Source organism: Wasmannia auropunctata, unplaced genomic scaffold, assembly GCF_000956235.1.
Source record: "Wasmannia auropunctata unplaced genomic scaffold, wasmannia.A_1.0 LD335634.1, whole genome shotgun sequence".
In the NCBI taxonomy this organism is placed as follows: Eukaryota; Metazoa; Arthropoda; class Insecta; order Hymenoptera; family Formicidae; genus Wasmannia; species Wasmannia auropunctata.
In genome coordinates, this window is record NW_012027256.1 from 9,854 (window position 1) to 29,898 (window position 20,045).

Here is a 20,045-nt window from a genome sequence, read left to right on the forward strand (position 1 = left end):
GTTCAAAATACATCAAGAATATCCTAAAGATGTCTAAAGGTATCTTTAGCCTACTCCTAGGTACATTTTTGGACATTTCTACTGTGGGTAGAGACTGCTTTATAATTTAATTCTTTTATATTGTATATCTTAGTGATACAATTTACAATATTCTACATAGTTTACAAGTCTGGATTGTCTATGTAACAAAAAGACCATGTAAACATCACGTAGATTTCACGTAAATAATCCGTGTAGACGTAATCTTGAAATCTACGGCATAACCCTGCAATTGACGATACATAAAATTCAAATGCGGATCTAGCATGGATACGCACCACAAATTGTATTACTCGAGCAGAAAAGTCGATTTTGCTACGTAATTCGGAGCCACTTTTTCAGAGGGCGTTAGTGCACGAGCGCATTTTAGCAGAGAGGATCTCTGATTTTAGCGTTATAGTCAAAAAGTCGGCTGGTCGGCGTGTCTCGCTCTCGGATCCTCTCTGTAAAATACATTTCCAAAAAAGTTGGAATCCTAGAATCGGAGGATTGAATCGGAGGAAATTCCTAGATTGACTTTCCCTTCAGTTGACGTATGAAACGCGAGAACTACTGGTTCGGTCAGAGGTGACGAGGAACTGAGAGAGCGAATCTCCTATTTTCCTGAGGTTAGCCGCACCGATGTTTACAGTTCCTAACCTAACTCACCGGACTGACCGGACGGATAGCGACGGTTACACGTGGATTGAAGTAGTTCATTTTTATTTCGAATTTACTGAGTGAACAGCCGAGTTACACTTCGATTCGCGTGCCCGTTACCGTTTGACAGCTTTACCGTTGGTAAATCTATATCGTTTGAAAAAAAAGAATTGGTCGTACGGCAGTTAACCTCTCGGCAGACGCTGCCGTTGTCGAAGAGTAAACTGTCTCTATATCGCTCAAAGGTAAAGTCTCTTATCGCTGTAGCTCTTCATTCAATTTGTTTTGACTAACGTATGTTATATTTCTTAAAAATGTATCGTGACGGATTCTTAAAATGCCAAAATATCTCCCTTTCCATATTTTCTCAGCTCGGTACAATTTATAATGCTCCTCTGTAGCACACTATAATACGATCATTTTTCACAAGAAACTAACATATATATATATATAAAATAAACATATAATTAAGATGAATAATAAATAATGATAGAGCGAAGATAAAAGATAAATAGTTAAATAAGAGTGGATTAAGTCGTTGACGAAGGGGGGAGGGGGTATGAATAAATCGCCGTCTCGTAAACCATAATGTGTCGTACGTGCTAATTATTTCTGCGTTATTTGTCTTTTAATAACAACAATCTGTATAAATAATACATCTTTTGCGTTATGCTGCGACATCGAAGGTACGATGCTATAGCGAACGGTGTTTCTACACGCGCGATTCCGCGGCGACGCGCGCGCGCGCTACCGACGCCGCGGATTTCGCCGGCGGGATACACAATTCCGATATATAAATAATACGCGAATTATATTTGCGTTATACCTCTTATCTGTAAGAATGACAATATACTTTTTGGCACTTACTAATAATTAATAATTAATCGAAACCTGGGTGGGATAAAAGGGGGAGGGATGAGGGGGGGGGGGACTTTATCTTTATTAAACATCAGACGAATGCGGAATTGGGCTCGATTTCGCGAGAGAGATCCCTCGGCAATCCCTTCCTTTTCTCTCCTCCGTTCTTCGCCCGAACTCCGTCCTAAGATCGTCCTAAGATTTCTTTTTTTTTTTCTTTTGCGAAACGAGTCTACATTAATAAATCTCTTCCTCGCTAGAGAATGTCTGGGATAGTTCAGTACGTGCTGGTGCGGACAGATCTTGGATGGCCGTTGGGTGCCATGATCGCCCAAGCGTGTCACGCGTGCACCGCGATCATCCATCAATCCTACAATGACGCCGACACGCAGGCCTACCTCGCGGATGTGGACAACATGCACAAGGTGGTCCTCGAAGTGAGTATTGACTTTCGCGAAGGGAAGCTCGCGCTCGCACGAGCCGTTGATCCGCGGTTAGTCTATTCGTTTCGCGATGCATGTGCGCGCACAAATTGCGGAGAAATTGACTTCAAACCGTCGTCCGTTATTCCGTGTAAAGTATCTCGTAAAGCGGCGTGAAATCACGAGGGTATGAATATATTGACAGATCGACGGAGCCGAAATGGAGCAGCTGCGCGAGAAGCTGGACCAGGACAGCATTCAGTTTAAGCTGTGGGTAGAACGGCCCGAGATAATAGCGACGTGTCTGGCAACGAAGCCCTATCCCAAGAACAAGGTACAATCTCATTTCAAGAAGTTCAAATTACTCAAGGTGTATAACGGATGTAAGGATGATGTATAATAAATTAATCGCGTTAAGATAAGGGCACGGAGAATGTCTCCTGCAGTTACTTTCCACACTATATCCAAATTAATCCGTCGCTCCCGAAAGATTCCGTTCGAAACGTTTTTAATACTTGCAAAAAACGCGCGAGCCGTGATCGCGATAAAAACCGAAAGATCCGACGACCCTGAGAGGGTCCGTAGATGAGATACGACTCTCCGGCACTCGCGCGAAATAAATGCCTAAACCAACTTCGGAGGAGAATGCCATTTGTAATTTTACTCTATTCGAGCGGGAGAGAGGAAGATCAATGCGCCGGAGATAAGCCGCGCTCTATACGCGTCCGAACGTTGATACTGCATCCGGACAACACCTCGGCTCGCTATCTTTTTTATCCTCTGCGTTTCTCCCTTTTTCTTTCCCCACATCGTTTCCCGACGTATGGAAAATATTTGCGCGTGGAGGACTACGGGCTCACGTCTGAGGGAGATAGAAAAAAAGAGAGAGAACGCAGCTGCGAGACGCCACGGCGGCGCGGCGGTTCGTTATTTCTGACAGTCGAGAAGATATACATTGATTTATTTCGCGGTATTATCTCGCAGGTATTGACAATGCGCGTGTATACAGTCGTGCCCTTCGCCAGTTCTTTTCTCTTTCCTTTGCATTGCGCACGGGTACCTAGCGTTTTAGAGTTCTAGCCTAGACGGGAGTTATATATATATATATATGTACGCGAGACGGGCGCGCGTCACTAATCAACTAGTCGTATCAAAAAGCTCCCGCTGGTCGCGCGAGTCTACGGATGTTCTACGGTGAAAGTTAACGGCGAAGCTCGGCAAGTCTCTTTACAGGTTACGGATCGACATCTCTCGCGCGGGATTAGCTCGAAAGGCGACCTGATCGCACACGCCCGTAAAGAAGCGCAATTTTCAAAGAACTTTCAAGATACGGTCTCATATTTCGGGCGCATAAATCCATAGTCGGTAACGAGAATTTTCAAGCGATATGTTTGCAAAATTAAAAAAAAAAAGGAAATGGAAAACACAGATTCTCGAAGCGCGTCTCAGAGCGCGACTATGAGCTAATCCATCGGTGCGTTGCGATTCTTCCCCGCTCCCTCGCTGCGATGTGCCTCGTCGTCTCGTGCTCTCCGCTCAAATCCGCGGAGAGAGTGTGTGTCCCTCGACGTGCGCTCACCGCCGCAGGATTCGCAGGAAGCGTTGCGACGACTTGCAGAAGGCGTGTACGCGCGTCTCCATTCCAGCATCCCCGCGCACCATCACGCTCGTCCGCCGAGATGCGCCCTTCGCGCGCACCTCACTGCGATTCTTCCAGGATTATCCCCTCGTCTCCGCGTTTTGCTCCGGAGTGCCTCCTGGTTCGCGACGCTCTTCCGCGCGACGATCATCCGCGAATTCATCCGGATAAGAATTTTCCACCCCGTCCTTCCTCGCGCGCACGGAACGCGCGCGATATCGATCGCGGATCCATCATCGTATACTTTTTTTTTTTATGTGCGCATGCTATAGGTATATGTGTATGTGACGTTTTTTTTTTTTTTACGGGCAAACCGTGTCGGCCGACAATACGACGACCGTCGACGACACGACCGTAGATTCGCAGTAAGCTCTAATTACTTATGTACACGCACTGCGGACGCTAGACACTGTAAGTACACATATTTACAACACTCTCGATGGCAAGATGATTATTTTGGCGTATATATAATATGTATATATATATTTTTTTTTTTTCCTTCGTAACGCGGTCGTAATGAGACGGAGGCGGGAACGGGAGGATATACAGAAGTCCTTATGAAAAAAATGCGCTATTGTCCTTGCAACATCACTGCCGCTCGTTCTCCACCTCCCCATTCTCCTCCTCCTCCTCCTCCTCCTCTAGCCATCGGCGCAGGATATTGTTCCTCAGCTGCAAAACAAAAATATAGGATAGGTGTCATTTTTCTCTTTGAAGAAACGGGATTGATTGTTCCTCGCGTAAGCAAGCTCGAGATCGTTTATTCCCGACGGAATCGTCTCGACGCGTCCAACGGGCGGCAAGACAGAAGCTGCACAGAGATTGCTAGAAATTTTTTCGGCAGATTGCTTAATTTCGGGATGTACATACATACAGATTGATGTGTGGAGGAGAGAAACGAGCACACAAGCTAGAGGGTGGTGCAGATACATAAGCTATAAATTTAAAAAGATGTGTATCTCGGACATTAGGTGTGTAATATTCTCAATTATCCTTTTTTTCTCAATAATTCTCTTTTTTTTACGAAATCTAGCATCTTTAAAGTCTCCAAATTTTTTATCACGTTATATTAATATAATTAATGAGTTGCAAAGAGTATAGGAATGAAAAATTTGCGTGCTGTGTACGAAAAGAACGATTTTGTTGGATGCAGATCTGAAAATAATTCTTGTTGGAAAGTCAAACTAATTGCTAGAACGTAAATATCAAAACGTTTTATAGCAATGCTTATATCACTTTTGAATTTCCAACAAATTTATTTTGATGGTTTAACAAAATTATTTTCAGATCCAAATTTTTTGATCTCGTAACAAAATCGTTATTTCTCTGTATATAAATTAATTATACATGCGTTTCTAATGGTTAATACAAATTATAATACATGCATTATAATTAAAATTATATATAATTATATATTATACATGCATTTCTGATAATTCATAAAAATTAGAGATTCAACTTTGTAGACACGTATAGCAATACGTGAAACGTATAAGAGTTCGTGAACACGCTAATACGGCAAAGAGAAAATGTGCGAGCGATTTGCATTTAAAGGAACAGGCCGTTAATAGGCCTCACAAGAGATTTTGACAATTCTACTCGCGTAGCGAATTCCACTAGGTTTCGAGCACACGTAAAGCAGCGTTTTGTCGTCCGTATCGCAATCAATAGATATCGCATTACGTATCAGCAACGTGCGCAAATAGGATCTCAATGCGAGATCAAGCTGTCGACGAGCATCCGCATTGCGTTAGTATTATTACGGGGGAGAGAGATTCGCAATTACCGGGACCACGTTAGTTTGGGAGAACGGGGTGAGACGAGTGATGAGGGTGGCAGTGGTGGTGGTGGTGATAGTGTTGGTATTGATGGTAGTTGTCGGTAGAGTTATCAGGGCAGCGCACACAAAAACGAGCATTATTGCTCGGCTAGGTTCCCGTTCGGGTCCGTGTAGTCGTCGTACTCGTCCTCCGGCTCCTCGTAATCCGTCTCCGCGGGCTCGGGACCCTCGATCGCCGGTGCGGACGTGCTCGTGATGTCCTGCTAAGCACACACCAGAATCCAGGCGTACCCCAGTCCCACTACTTTCCCCGCCTCCCAGCCCCCAGTTTCTATCCCTTTTATCCCGCGCGTTCAGTGTTAGTAGACTATTAGTGTATACCGCGCGCTCTGCGTCGTTATAATACCCCCGTAATAACTGGCAAAGAACGGCGGGGTCCGTTTTTTGCTCGGACCGTTGCCGAGTTTTGCCGCGATAATATTCGCGGAAGCTCTATTAATGGTCAATAGATTAATTCGAGATTCGCGAGAGAGAGAGAGAGAGAGAGAGAGACTCCTGCGGAGCGTCCTCCTTTCATTTATCTCTCCGTTGCACCGCGAAATAATTGGCATTTACCGAAACACCCGCGCGCATTTTTCTCATTCTGCGAAAAAGCGACCGTTAATTTTATATCGAAAATTGCACGCTATCAGCCGCCATTGATGAGTTATCGCCGCGATACGCTGAAATATTCGCAAGAATTTCGTAATATCCGTAATGTACTCTTGTCTCAACGCTTTTCGCTAATTTACCTCTCTCTCTCTCTCTCTCTCGCGAGTCGAGATTATATACGGCGTAACTTTTATTCCCGCAATCCCTTCTGCGCCCCCGCAGAAACTCCGAAACAAAATAAAGCTATCGATTACCTGCGGTGGTCTCCAGCCGCAGCCCGGTAAGGGGAGTCCGTCCGGTCCCAGCGGACACGGGGCATCCAATCCTGGAACACCTTGATCTCCCTTGTTGCCCTTGTCGCCTTTTCTGCCGCGTTTACCCGGCGGCCCCTGCGCGCACACGCGAAATGCATCATCTCTCTGACAGCGCGATGCAACACCCCGCCGATGCAAGTACGCGACGTGCAAATAAGGCCAGGCATAATATTGTTGGATTATGCATTATAGTACTTGATCGATCCGGTTGCACAATACACCCCGAGAGTCGAGTACAAAGAGCGAAGGTGAGCCTGTCGCGGGTCGCAGAAGTTTAATTATAACGGATTTTAATTGATAATTACGAGCGCGAAGGTCTTCGCCGTTTTTTTCCCCTCCCCTCGGCCCCGACCGACTGCCCTTTCGACTTAATTCACTTGTAATTACCGGATCGCCGAGGCGCGATCTCTCTTTTTTTCCCCCCCGTCAAAAGGCTCCGAGATGATTTTCCGAGAGAGCGCGAGAAAAGGTACAGGCGACACGGCGACAGCGCTCCCGTTGGCGCTTCGTTCCTCGAGCGTTTAATGTTAGCGTTTTCCCTTCTAACATTATTCGCGCCTCGTCACTATGCGCTTTCACGGAACGGTGGTGGCAGCATATACATATATACATGTATATATATATATATATTTTATATAGATATATATTTACAAATTTCTATGTACGCGCAAAGTGTGTTAGTCTTATGTGGAACTTGGTGGGAAATGGTGGGCGTGTGTAGGAGGATATTCTTCTCCGTGTTCCTACAACTAGAGAGAGCTTCCTCCGCTTCCTACACTTTCGTGACCTTGTGGCTCCGCGGAGATCCCGCAGTCTCCTCTCATCGTCGAACGACGACGACGATGACGACGACGACGACGACGTCGGCGGTGGCACGGAGGAGTCCCACCGACGTGCTTGCAGCAATAGTCGTGAATAAAAGATAAGCACGAGGATGCGAAAGGACGCGAACCGCGCGCGCGATTTGTTTGCGGCAAACAGAGTCACGAAATTCGACACGTGCGAAAATGCGGCGCAAACGATCGATTCCCTCCCGTTCCCAATTCGAAACCGTCGGTCGCTACCCGATAGTTACTCGAAATCAAGCGAATGCCTCGTCCACGTTGCCGAGCCAACGACGGTAATTAATTTCGCCTCCGCACCGGCCGGCCAGTCCGGCATCTCGAACTCGATGACTTTTGGCAGTATAAGGTAAATTAATCGACTAATTGCACAGGATCCTCCGTGTACGATAGGATTCATCTAACTCGCCCGGGTACATGCGTGCACGATTGTACGTCCGTCAAGGAGACGAGCCGCGTCCGCGGATACGAGCGCTCCTCTCCCGGTCCAGTTCAGTTATCGCTCGGCAAATAATCTTCGCAAAGCATACAAACGATCTAATCACGTGCGATCGTTTTCGCATCCTCGTGAAAGAGAAAGAGAGAGAGAGAGAGGGAGAGAGATAGATAGAGAGAAAGAGAAAGAGAGAGAGAGGGAGTTACGATGTAACTCCCGAGTGGATCGCGTTCAATCGGCGCCGCGCGGCCGAGCACGCGCGTCGAAAACGTGAATTACTCGAATTAAGTCAATACTCACAGATTCGCCTTTGGCACCTTTCTCTCCCTTCGGTCCCTGGAATTGGTGAACACGGTCAAAAGGAATTTATTCGGGGTAAATCGCTGGCCGTCGTTTTGCGCGCGCGCGAGACGCACGGTCGTTCCAGAAAGGAGAAAAAGCGTTTTGTTGTTTGTTTTTTTTTTTTCCTTTTTCCAAGCTCGAAAGGGCGCTCGAGGAAGGGTGCCCGCGTGTGACCGCGATGTCTCGTATAGTATATGTATATACGTTATATCGATCAGCGGCACAGAGCAGCTTTTCCGTTACCGTCAACCGTCACCTATCGGGGAGCTTCCCCCCCTCCCTCCCCCCTCGTAAAGGGGCGGGAAAGGGTGGCATATCGATTCGCGAGCCGGAACCACGGGCACGGCATTTCGAGTGGATCACTTGGTTATTGCTCTTCCCTCCGACGAGAGACGTCAATAAACCGAGAATATCCGATGTCAATAAACGCGGTACCGATACGCGAGAAAGACACAGAGAGACACAGACAGAGAGTTTCCCCTGCTCCCCCCCCCTCGTTTTAGATTCAGTTTAACTTCCGTGGGCAATTAGAAATTTCGTCGCAGACTCGCGTGCAATTATATTTGCGTAAATAATATCGCGATGTCCAAAGTTGCAAATTCGAAGGAGAAAAAAATTAATACATGCGAGGTGTATTAATAACTTTCTAATTTCTTTCCTCCGCTATATTAACAGTATACGCTTAATGTGTACACTTAATAAATACACGCGCCGCGTCTTCCTTCCTTTAAAGGAGAAGGAGAGCTATTATCCCGTTAGATAAAAAGGAAATATTTGCGCGCCGCGCGCGGTATCCGACGATATAGCTGTCGTATGTCGAGAGGTGAAAGGGATTATCCTCCTTCAAATGCCTTCCTGTGCATTCGAGGGTACATACGAGAGAGTCGTTCCGTTTATACGCTCCCGCATTGGTGCGCATCGAGCGGTCACACGAGCACCGGCTCGAGCATCCTTCCGGACACTCCAGAGTGAAAGAGAGAGAGAGAGAGAGAGAGAAGCACGAGGGAGTTGCGCGTTTCCCCCTCCGTTATAATTCAGCCGTAAATTTTGATCGGGCGCGCGACCCTCTCTAAACTTGGTCATGTGCCGTACGAGGTGGTACACACGGGGAGAGTCCTAGTTCTTAAATTGGGTTCAACAGCTATGTATAATATACGTTCGCCCGGTGTATTTGCGCGCGCAAATAATAATATCAGGCATCGAGCAACCTGGTTCTCTTTGCACAAAACGTCGAACGTTGTTTATGCGCGAAAATATTAAAGGACACGCGGAATCGATCGCGTCGGAACACGCTCAATTGTGCCGAATGAACGGCTGTAAAAAAAAAGTCTGTATACCTCGAGCGAGTTTAAGCAATGCAAAAAATTATCTGCGTGACACGCGACGGGCTTTTGAATATAATATAATGTACTGAAAAGGAACGCAAAAAAAAAAACAGTTTTGCGATGATAGATTCCGAACGAAAGAGGGAGAAAGGCGCAAGACGCTGCTCCGTTCTCTTCGAAATCGGACGGAGGAGGCAAGAAGAGAGGGCTCCTTTCGATTTTTTTTTCTTTTTTTTTTCCGAGACAGTCCCCGGGGTAGATCAGGCGGAATGTGTCGTCGTTACCCCGGGCTGGTCAGACCGTGTCAGACTGTGTCGCAGTCGCGCCGGAGGACGAGCGATAATCGAAAGCCAACTGTACCTCCGCGCCGGGAATCCCGTCAGTACCCTGGGGACAAACACAGATCGACTCGTTAGCGCGTCCTCTCCGTGACGACGACGACGACGACGACGCGACGCGACGGTGAGATGTAATCGAGTCAGCGGGTTGACTTGACGCCTCGTTCCTCGGACATGATCTCGATCTCTGTACGTGCCGGCGCGACGATCACGGGGGACTCTCACGGGGAGATTCACGGGGCGCGCACGCGACGTGAAACAGAGATTGAGAGCTGGGATCGGCGCGGCCGCGTTCGATTGGCATCGCGATTGACGTTTGATCGAAATTTTCGCGGAAGGAGAAACCGAGGCGAATGAGAGCGCCGAGAGTCCCCTCTCGTCGCGCGCACGCCGCCTCCAAACGGAGATTTTATTCGCGGCCTCATTTGTCAAGGAATCCGATTGAATCGTCGCGGAGGTCGACTTTAAATGTATAAAGGGAGAAATCTATCTGTAAAATATTTATCAAGATCGCCTCAGAACCGATCCGACCGCGAAACCGGAAAATTATTGTTTGATGAAGGGCAAGATTGCCCCGGGATAATACTCGGTAAATCTCGGAAATATATATATATATATATATATATATATATAATCCGTATATAGATACATATATATATATATATATCCGAGGGTCCTCGATATAAACACGAGTGCCGGGCGATATCGCGCCGTTAGACGGATCAGATTCGACGGCGGATAAATACTTGATGAAGCGTAGGACTTACAGGCAATCCCGGATCTCCCCTTTCTCCCTTCGTCCCTGGCTCGCCCTGCGCGCCCTGAAAGTACGAAGAAACATGACGGGCGATTTTGGCAACTCGGCTCGCTCTCGTCGTCAAGGAAAGCCAAATGAGGAGGATGAAATCGCGCGCACGCGTTTCTTTCTCGGCCTCGGTTCGAATTACTCGGACCGATTGATTATATTTATTTCGGATTCGTGTGTGTGTGTAAGAGAGAGAGAGAGAAAGAGAGACGAGAGACGAGACACCGAGAAATACGGAAATAGAAGCGTGTATCCGAGAGAACGAGAAAGGTAATCTTATAGTGAAAACGGGGTCATCCCGTGGATCGCTCACCTTCATGCCGTCTAATCCTGGTGATCCCTGAAAGGTAGAGGAAACCTCGTCAGATACACGACCGTAGCCCATCGATTTAATATTCGAGCGTGTAATAATTGTCGACAGCGACTTAAAAACTACTGTCGCGGAGTCAGGGGGAGGGGGGGGATGACTTTTATTTATTTTTAGAGATCGCCCTTTTGACACCGTCGCTGCGCCCTCGAGTGTTTCAGGATCGGTCCTCCGTTTTAATTTCTCCCCCGCGTCGCGTCGCGACGCGATCGATTCGCGCGAAAATTCCGTCAGCTCGGGAGAAAGAATATTTGCACTGCGCTCCGCTGTTTCGCTATATAAATACATATAGCTGCAACTCCCTCGATTGCACGCGCGCGCGCACGCGATGAAGTTTCGAAACTCTCGTTCGGATTTTCAAATTAAGTTATAGTTGCGCTATATCGCGCTTGATGTGTCGGTACAGATATTGGCCGGGGATATTCGATCGGTTTTCGTTGTAATGAAATTGCGTTTCTATTGGATTTCTGTACTCGCGCTCTTGTTGCAACGAATTCCCTCCCCCGCGCCATTCTCAGTAAATATTTGAGGTGTAACTGCGGATTTATTATATATAATTTCGCGGCGACGCGGGGGAAACGTTTCCGGAGCTGTTTCTGATCTTAAAAACGATGTGCAAACATTTCTTCCGGGAGTTAAAACTCTCACTCGGCGTGTAATGAATTAGATTCGTTTGGTTACCATTCTTTTCAACCACGAAGCTCATCATCGACCCATCGTCGCAAGATAATTTTCATCCCCGCGCTTTCGTATTATAAAAATTAATCCCGACACCGAGCGAGAAAGAGAGAGAGAAAAAAAGAGAGATAGACAGAGAGAGAAAGAGAGAGATAGACTGACAATCGAGGGCGGTCGACGTCGTGGTAGGTAAAGCAGGAGCTTGAGCAAAGTTGAAAGAAAAAAAAAACGAGCGTACTTCGGTACCGAAGTGTCGACGCTTGTCGCGTCTTTGTGTTTATCCTCTTTTTTCTTTTTGCTCTTCTTTTTTTTCGATCTTATTTCTAAGGTAGCAAGATTAATCGCCGGCCTGAACGATCCGCCGATTAACGCCACCGTGTCGTGTGGTCGCAGCAAATTAACACGTGTTAATTTTTGGTCGTTGCTCTCTTCCTTGTCTCTTTAATGTCGTTTCCCCAAACTTGCAACTTGCAACAGACGCAGATACATCCGCAGAGAAGAAATCGGAAGAAACGAAAGTGAGCGGAGGGCTCGTGATTATCCGGATATTAAAAGGCCGAGTCGCAAACAGTCGGCGGAGGGTGGGTGGGGCACAATGCAAAAAAGAAGCAAAGAGGTATCTGATTATTTGTTAACTTGGATTATATACCGTGTGTGTGAAAGCATTAATCTGGTAGGCAGTTTTTAGAAGCAAAGGACACAGGCACATGCACATTCTGTTTATTAATCGGGACAATGTAAAACAAAACTGCTGTTAGAGTTCAGTATTCACATACGCATTCAATTAGGTCGCCTTAAGTTGATCGGCTTAAGAGGAGCGCCGCCTTAACAATTAACGCACGCGTACGCGCGCGCGTACACGCGCCTGCCAGGATTCGCGCGTACGTATACCTGTACACGTATACGCAAATATATATGTATACGTGCACACAGAGTGTCTCTCCCCGTGTCGGCTGAAACATTACGGCTCCTTCCGCGAAGTCGACTTTCGCTCGGGCGAGAATTTGATCAAATATTTGGCAGGTAAAGTTGAAATTTTCGTTAAGGCGAAAGCTCGTTTTAAATTAGCTGAAAAATTAGCCGCTTCCGCGAGAGTACAGTTTTAATTCGGCAAGAACCTCCCTTTAATCTTGGGAATCATCGTAATTAGATTCCGTCGAATTTTCAGCATTACGGGAAAGAGGTCGTTTTAGAGGGCTCGCGTCGACGAAATTCCATAGCCGCGAAGAAGAGGGCCCTCGACACGGGCGCGACAGCCTGTGTGCGTATACCTGCGCGCGACACGCGCAGTCACGTGTGCGCACGCACCTTTTTACTTGTACTTACATTTACAGACATACACATACAAATTGAGTATACAGCGCGAGTTCCCCGAGTTTCATCGAGCGAAACTTTCGTGATCTATCCGGCGCGCTAAAACGGAACTTTTTAATGAGTACTCTCGCTCGCTCCGCGCGAGTACCTCCCCCCCTCTCCCACCCACCCCGCTACTTGAAATTTCGGCGAGGCTGGGACTGCATATCGAATCGACTTGAGCATACAACAGCGTTAGATATCCTCCTTGTCCCGCGGGATCGATAATTACAGACCGTTTCCGTCGTCGATTTACATGCAGCTTCCTCCTCCTCCTCGCCGAGATAACGAGATACTCGCGCGAGAGTATCTAACGTGATAAAACTGAGAAACTCCGTTCTGGCGTCCCGAAGAAACCGCGTGCGTGTATTCGCGTCGATAGGATTGTGAGAATCGCCCCGTATATTTATATACACATCTCTCGACTTGCGCATCTCGACGCGGCGACTGCGTTCCTCCTCCTCGCTTTCATATACGTTCATACGTTCCTTTCCGCGTGTAATATGCACGTACTGTCGTCTCGCGCGCGTGTTATAACGTGTGGAGCGTTTGTATACATATAATGCCGTGTGTTTCCGTGCTCGTGTAATTAAATATGTATATGTGGGCGTCGTAAACTGTCGGTAGGACTTTACACCACGCATAGGAGGAAATTGCCGCCAGAATAGAGTCGTCGGTGTGTGTGTTGTTCGGAGTGTGTCGACGGAATATGTGTGTGTGTGTGTGTTTCGCTCTCGCGCAGTCTCTCGTCCAGTTATCCTCTTAAGACTAAATCTGCGTTAATTTATCGGGGTGTTACACAGGGGTGTTAGAAGTAGTTCCGCTCGTATAGTCCGTGGTATACGGTACATCGATTGTGACGGCGCGCCGAGAGAGAGAGAGAGAGAGAGAGAGAAAGAGATAAAGACTGTCTATTCTACACTGTACATTCCGCGTGATTCTTCCTTGCCCCTTGTATTTTTAGACGCCGAGGATGGTGAGCGATCGATTGGCGCGGAAGTTGATTTAAAGTATTTAAACGGCTCGATATGCCTCGACATAACAGTGCTTCTCGACGCGAATTTAATACAATTACTGTTAATTCCTGGATGGAAAATCGTTATTAATTTCTGACTCGCGGATGAGTCGACTTTCTGATCTTTCTAATCGCGATCTATCGCATTTCTAAGATTTTCAAATTAAAGGGATTCATTTTTCAATTACGAATAAATCAATTTCCGTGCGGATCGGAGTCGCACATCGATCGCAGATCTTCCGCAGGAAGTGGTCAATACCTTCGACTTTTCAATGTATCGCCTTTGATGCTTGAATAGGGGCATCTCGTTGTACCTCGAACAAGATCCTTCTTAGGCCAAGTGACTTGCCCACCGGTTAATTACATCTTGCGATTGTATCGTGCGATTTCCGAGCCGACGCGAGGATCCGTAACTCACGATATAACGAAACTCTCCCGCACTTTCTGTCAGCATTCGCAAAACACTTTTCGTGAAACAACAAAGGGCGGACTTGTTAACTCGCGAATTTGTCGACCCACGTCGTCGAGAAACTCGCTTGTCGAAATTATTGACTATCCGTAAAACGGTTAAATCGCGTCCACTTTCCGCGAACGCTTATGCAGTTGACGTCTAGTTTACGTATCGCCAACGAGCGGCACGTCGTATCGACTTTATTATTGATGAAAACGTCACGCAACCCGTGTTGTTTCTCAGCTACGTTAGAGTTTCCGCAGGAAAATTTCGCGAGCTATCGATAGCACGTTAGCGCACCCGACGGGATAGTAGAGCGGAAAAGCCGAAAACGGGCAGAGAAAGAGGGAGAGAGAAGGGGGAGGGGACGAGAGAGACCCCGGGTGTACATCTCCTACTTGTTATTCGCGGCGGCCAGTCTCGGAAACGGTTTTACTACTGTTCGGCGAACGTGAAATTTCCTCGCGACCGATGCTCACGCGCGATATCACCAACGTTTCCCACGACTCTCGTAAAAGAGGTGTGCTCGCCGAAATGTAAGAGGGGCCCCTGAATACAGACACGCACTGCAGATCACACACCGATCTTCTCTCCCCCACCGTTTTCTCCCTCTTCCGCTCTGCCACGCCTCGACTGCTGCTGCTTCTTTATGCAAGCTTTATGCAAGCGATGATTTAAAACGCATCCAGCTGTTCCAGCGCGCGAGGTAGAAGCCGCTTCTAGCGAATTTCATTTGTCAATCAACGGCGTTTTTAATATCAACGATGATGGTTCGCGGATCCCGGAACGAGCAGCGTTGAGAGAGATGAGAGATCGTTATCGATGTTATCCTGATGAAGCCATCCCGATGACGCCAGTAACGAGTAATCAGGAAAGTTTTCTTTTTTTTTTTTTTTTTTTTTCAACGCGACACCTACACGTCGATACAGATCTTATCGTTACATCCGCGCTTCGACTATCTCGCGCGCGCAAGAGAAAGGATCGCGCGTCCGATTTCTCGCTTTTGACGTCACGTCGATTTTAGTACAATAGCGATGTGATCGGCAGCCTTAATTTTTATTCCCTTTCAGCTCGTTTCCCCATCCCTTTTTCTTTTCTCCCCCTCGTCAATATATCTTGCAGAATTTCCCATGTTAACTGTGCGGAATTCTTGATGGCTCGTGAAATGCGACTGGAATGCTACGAGGAAATGTAGAAACGAAGAGGAATCATGATAAATGGCTGGGTTATTATTAGGTGCCGGCGAATGCTGCGAGAGCGAGCTTTCGTTAAGTACAAGCCGACTGAATTATTCTCAGGAGAGGCACAACGGAAAAGTAGATTTTGCCAGACAAGGGGACAGACTGTGAAAATTGTTTCTCAAAAGCTCGTCAAATTGGCTTAGACAAAAATTAAATCTCTGCTCTTTCGATACCCGCGTTTCAAGCAACTGCGCCTTCATCTAATTTCTTAACGCGTTTGTAAAAAGTATTTTATTTTAAGTAAAGATTGAATTTCCTAAAGAAAAAAAAGCACGCTCCTTAGATTTTGTGCAAAACATTACTATACTAAAATCACTCGTAAATTTGTCGAATATCCGAGGGGATAAAATAACGCGAAATTATCAAACAGTGTATACGAATATCTCATATATAATGCAATGAAATAATATCGTATACTTCAACTCCGTTATAGTGCGATACTGCGCGATAACTAAAGCACCGCCTTCACATTTTATTCGATAAGATCGAGAAGTCCTTTACATGCTTACGCTAATGACTTGTCCGTCGGAGAACGGCGCGTCCGTTTACGCTTTTTTTTTCCCTTTCGTATACGCTGATACAAAATTTAGCGGGACGGCGAAGTAGCTCGTATCTCTTTCGTAGACCCACCAAACTCTGAGAGCACTCGTGTCCGCGATCGAGAAAACCTGTTCTCGTCTGGTCGGCGCGAGCGGTTTTGCTTATCAAGTCGACACGTAGAGTAAGTTAAAGAGGACGGATGGTGGCGATGCGTTAACGCGCGGACCGAGAGCGAGCGCCGGCTTGCTCGGAAAGTGGTGTAAACCAAATCTCGTGGTAACCTCATTATAAACGCGAACACGTGCGGTATCGCGCGGTCTCTTTGCCCGCGAATTAATCGTCGTTCATTAACGTCGTCCATCCCACCGAAATCTGGTTTAACTCTTTGCGGGGGCAAGCGCGGCTCCCCGCGCGGTGTGTTATACGCGGCATCGAAACATACATGGGATATGAATCTCGGGAAGATATTTTAGCAACGATTTGTTTGACGAATCGAAATTCTCTTCTCTCGGCCAATAAATTCCAGGCGATTTATAATTACTACGGGAGAGACGTCGAAAAAATACACCTTTTAAAAATTCGTCAAAGAATCCGTTCTTCTAAAATAATTTTTAGGCAGTAACCGGACAGTCCGGTTCCGATTTTTCGCCGACTGGCGTAATTTTCACACTTCGTGCCCAAAACCTCGACGAGGTTTTTTTTTTTAGTATTTATCCTGGAAGACGTACCTTCCGCGTTCTCGTAGCCGCGCCGAGACGTTAGACGTCGGCGCGGCGATTTCAGTCGAGTCGCTCGACGAATCTATTCCACGCCTGTAAACGCTGTGAAAAATTACGATCGCAGAGGCTACATTAAGGGGAACCTGTATCCGGCTTCTGGATTTCGTTCTCGAGCGAGGTCGCGCGCGAGGAAACACCGTCGGCGCTGAAGACTCCCCAACGCCGCGAGGAGCGCGCGCGTATTCCTTCGGAGCGGGCGAGACGCACGTGTCTCTCCGAGATTCGATCGAAGTACGCGGTTCGTATACTATTTTCCCCGTGAGGGAAAAAAAATCGCGCGATCTCGGCGTTCCGCCGCGCACCGAAGTGCATCGATCAGGTCCTCCTCGATTCCGGAGAAGGCTGACGTTGAATTTCGCACTAATTGTAAGACACCTCGAGTCTGCGGTCACCTGCGCGTGTGACCTCGCTGGCACAGACGAGACCGACCGATCGGCAGCGCTCGACGGTCCCGACCGACAATCCGGGACTTGAACGTCTCGCGATTGCAATTCTATCAATCTAACTCGGCGTTTAACGGCGCTCAGTCGTCGTCGGGCGGAAGCGACTGTCTTCTCGCGCGAAGTATTTACCAGGCGTCCGCTCGCCTCCTCTCGAATCGCCACGCTCGACACTCGCGACGACGACGTTGGCCGCGCTCGTCGACGCTCCCTCTTACCCCCCTATATGCCCCTTTTTTTCCCTGGTAATGTATCGTTATGTACATGCAGAAGTGAGCGCACGTTGTCGAGGGGCGATCGAGAGGCACAGCACGCTCGCCAGGCTGCGTCGCGCGGATATAATTGTGAGACGCACTTATCGGCTTATCAGCGAATTCCGCGGCGGCGACGCCAAGTTACGATGACGTTAGGAGCGGGAGGTCCGCGTTCTTACCATGGGGCCAGGTTTCCCGGAATCCCCGGGCTTTCCGGACTCTCCCCTCAGTCCCATGGGGCCCTGAAAGTAGATAGACAGAACGCTCATCAGCGATGTCTCGCCGCCGATTTCCGACGCCGGCTCGCGCGGAGACCCCGCGCCGATCGGCGGGCTCCCGCACGCTCGCAGGTGCAAAGCGCGCGACTTCTCCGCGTCGCGCACGGAGAGAGGTGGAGAGGATATAGTAATAATGCAGGCTCTAACGTATTTGTATTTTTCGTATTCGTTCTTTTCTTTTTTTTTTTTTGTCATGCAGAGAGAATGCGTATACCTTCGTAACATTGTGCGCACGCACGCCTCCTCCCGTTCTTTCTTTCTCGTGTACCTACTTCGCTCTGGCGATAAAGTCCAATTCGTTAATTATACACGAAAAGAACGATTTTGTTGGATACAGATCTGAAAATATAAATTTTTGTTCAACAATCAAAATAATTTTGTTGGAATGTCAAACTGATTGCTAGAATATCAAAATCGTTTTCATAGCAATGCTTATCATTTTTAACTTTCCAATAAAATTATTTCTATGTTTCAACAAAAATTACTTTCAGATTTGTATTTAGCAAAGTTTTTAGACCTCCAACAAAATCGTTCTTTCCGTGTACCACGTGCCACAATACGTCCTACAATCCCCTTTCAGTCCCAAGATTTTTCGTTTAATCAAAAAAGTGAAGAAAAAGAAATCTCGTGTGTCACGTATATATGTGGATGTGTTGATGAAAAAAAATAAAATAAAACTCGTTGTCTTTCTGTTTTCGCGCGAAAAATGTATCGATAAATCGTAGTAGTAAACTCGCAAAATGGACTGAAAGGGACACTAACACTATATAGCAACGCAACGTTCGGAATTTTCGAAACGCGATTTTTTCGAGAAAAAGCAAAGGACACAGGACTTTCCCCTCTCCCTGGAATCCTGGGGGAGGGGAGCGGCGGCGGGGAAATCCCCGTTTGCGTTTTCTGTCTGCCTTTGTGCGTCCTGTATCCGCGCTTCCTTTTCAGAGCGCGCTTAAGGCTACGCGTGTGTTGCATGTGTGTGTGCGCGCGTGTGTGTGTGCAGTGTGTACATGTGTACACACGTGTGTACACACGTGTGAGAACGTGTGTGCGCATGCCGTGTGTAATCTGGAGAGAAAATACGTACGGGCAGTCCCATCGGACCAGGATCCCCTTTGCCACCCTTTTCTCCCTGTAACGTGAAAAAAAGAAAGAGCGACGCGTGAGAACGGGGCTTGTCCGCATCGCGATGGATGTCGCGCACGCAAAAAGGTGATCTCAAAGATCACCGGCGTGAATAGCTTCACGCCTCGGGAGTCACTATCGCCTAACGCGATCTTTCTCGGGAGGTTCTCAACTACGCGCGTCCGCGTGCCCCCCTTCGCCGAAATTTTTCTCCCCTCTTATTATCGCGAACGGAGCGAACATCCTCCTCGATCCGTGATTTTTACTCTTGATATCGTAAAAAAATATAAAAAAAGAGATATTGTAAAGTTAAAATGTTCAAGAGAATGAATTTTTTTTTAAATCCCGTTATAGCGTTGAGCGTGCTGTAAATTTTTTGCTCACCCCAACACACACGGACTAAACTAATAACGTGAAAAAATAACGCCATTTATTATTGCGATCATAACCGGGGCTCGCGCTGGTAGTCGTTACGCTTCCCAAATTCATAGTATGACGGAGATAAATAAAAATATGGAGCTACAGTTGATGTATAAAAGGTTTTCGCGACGGGTTTTGCGCGCAAAACCGGAGCGACGCAAACAGATCGATTCTGTTATTCGATGTCTGCAGCGAGCCTCGGAGAGAGAGAAATCAACACACTCGTTTTACTCCCGTCGCGCGAAAACGCGGACGTGTGTAACTGCGCTTTCATATTTCCGTGTACGCGCGCGGACATGAATAGATACAGATAATGGTTACTGACAGGATCGCCCTTGGCGCCGTCGTGTCCTCTGTCACCCTTGATCCCGGGCGGGCCCTGCAGTCCGGGAGTACCAGCGGGTCCTGGGGGTCCGGGCGGGCCCATTATCTGCGCATCGACAACGCCACAGGTCAGAAATGATTGTATCGATAAGGAAAAGGTTGTCATCCCCCCTGCGGCGAATCAATTTTAAATTCTAAAATCGCTGTGTAGATTAATCAAACAATCGATTATAATTGTCGAGAAACAAATACGTTGCATTCCGTCGTCCTACAAAATTCCGACGCGAATGATGAACGTTATACCGTGAAATCGAGAGGGAAAAAACGGGTTTTCGTTCGACAACTTTTACAAGCTT

The 20,045-nt window shown here is 47.3% G+C and overlaps 2 protein-coding genes across 3 annotated transcripts in view; one reads left to right on the plus strand and one right to left on the minus strand.

Moving 5' to 3' along the window:
• The first annotated feature begins 405 nt into the window (after positions 1-405).
• LOC105456522 (putative peptidyl-tRNA hydrolase PTRHD1) lies at positions 406-2,389 on the plus strand. 2 transcript variants are annotated; one of them, XM_011700623.1, is made up of 3 exons: positions 406-923; positions 1,797-1,973; positions 2,164-2,389. In XM_011700623.1, exons 2-3 carry the CDS (start codon positions 1,800-1,802, stop codon positions 2,356-2,358), a joined length of 369 nt encoding a protein of 122 aa, XP_011698925.1. In that variant the 5' UTR covers positions 406-923; positions 1,797-1,799; the 3' UTR covers positions 2,359-2,389. The 2 variants fall into 2 exon arrangements, with proteins under 2 accessions (XP_011698925.1, XP_011698924.1); XM_011700622.1 differs by having other exon boundaries at positions 407-647.
• A 1,824-nt stretch (positions 2,390-4,213) lies between these two features.
• LOC105456524 (collagen alpha chain CG42342) overlaps positions 4,214-20,045 on the minus strand; it is a 142,387-nt gene continuing 126,555 nt past the window's right edge. Inside the window, exons 16-25 of the mRNA XM_011700624.1 lie at positions 19,691-19,795; positions 18,908-18,952; positions 17,728-17,790; positions 10,744-10,770; positions 10,393-10,446; positions 9,648-9,674; positions 7,921-7,956; positions 6,283-6,417; positions 5,384-5,640; positions 4,214-4,269 (exon numbers count right to left, since the gene is read on the minus strand). Coding sequence (XP_011698926.1) covers positions 5,515-5,640; positions 6,283-6,417; positions 7,921-7,956; positions 9,648-9,674; positions 10,393-10,446; positions 10,744-10,770; positions 17,728-17,790; positions 18,908-18,952; positions 19,691-19,795 — 618 coding nt within the window. The 3' untranslated portion in view covers positions 4,214-4,269; positions 5,384-5,514. The remainder of the gene's footprint in view (positions 4,270-5,383; positions 5,641-6,282; positions 6,418-7,920; positions 7,957-9,647; positions 9,675-10,392; positions 10,447-10,743; positions 10,771-17,727; positions 17,791-18,907; positions 18,953-19,690; positions 19,796-20,045) is intronic.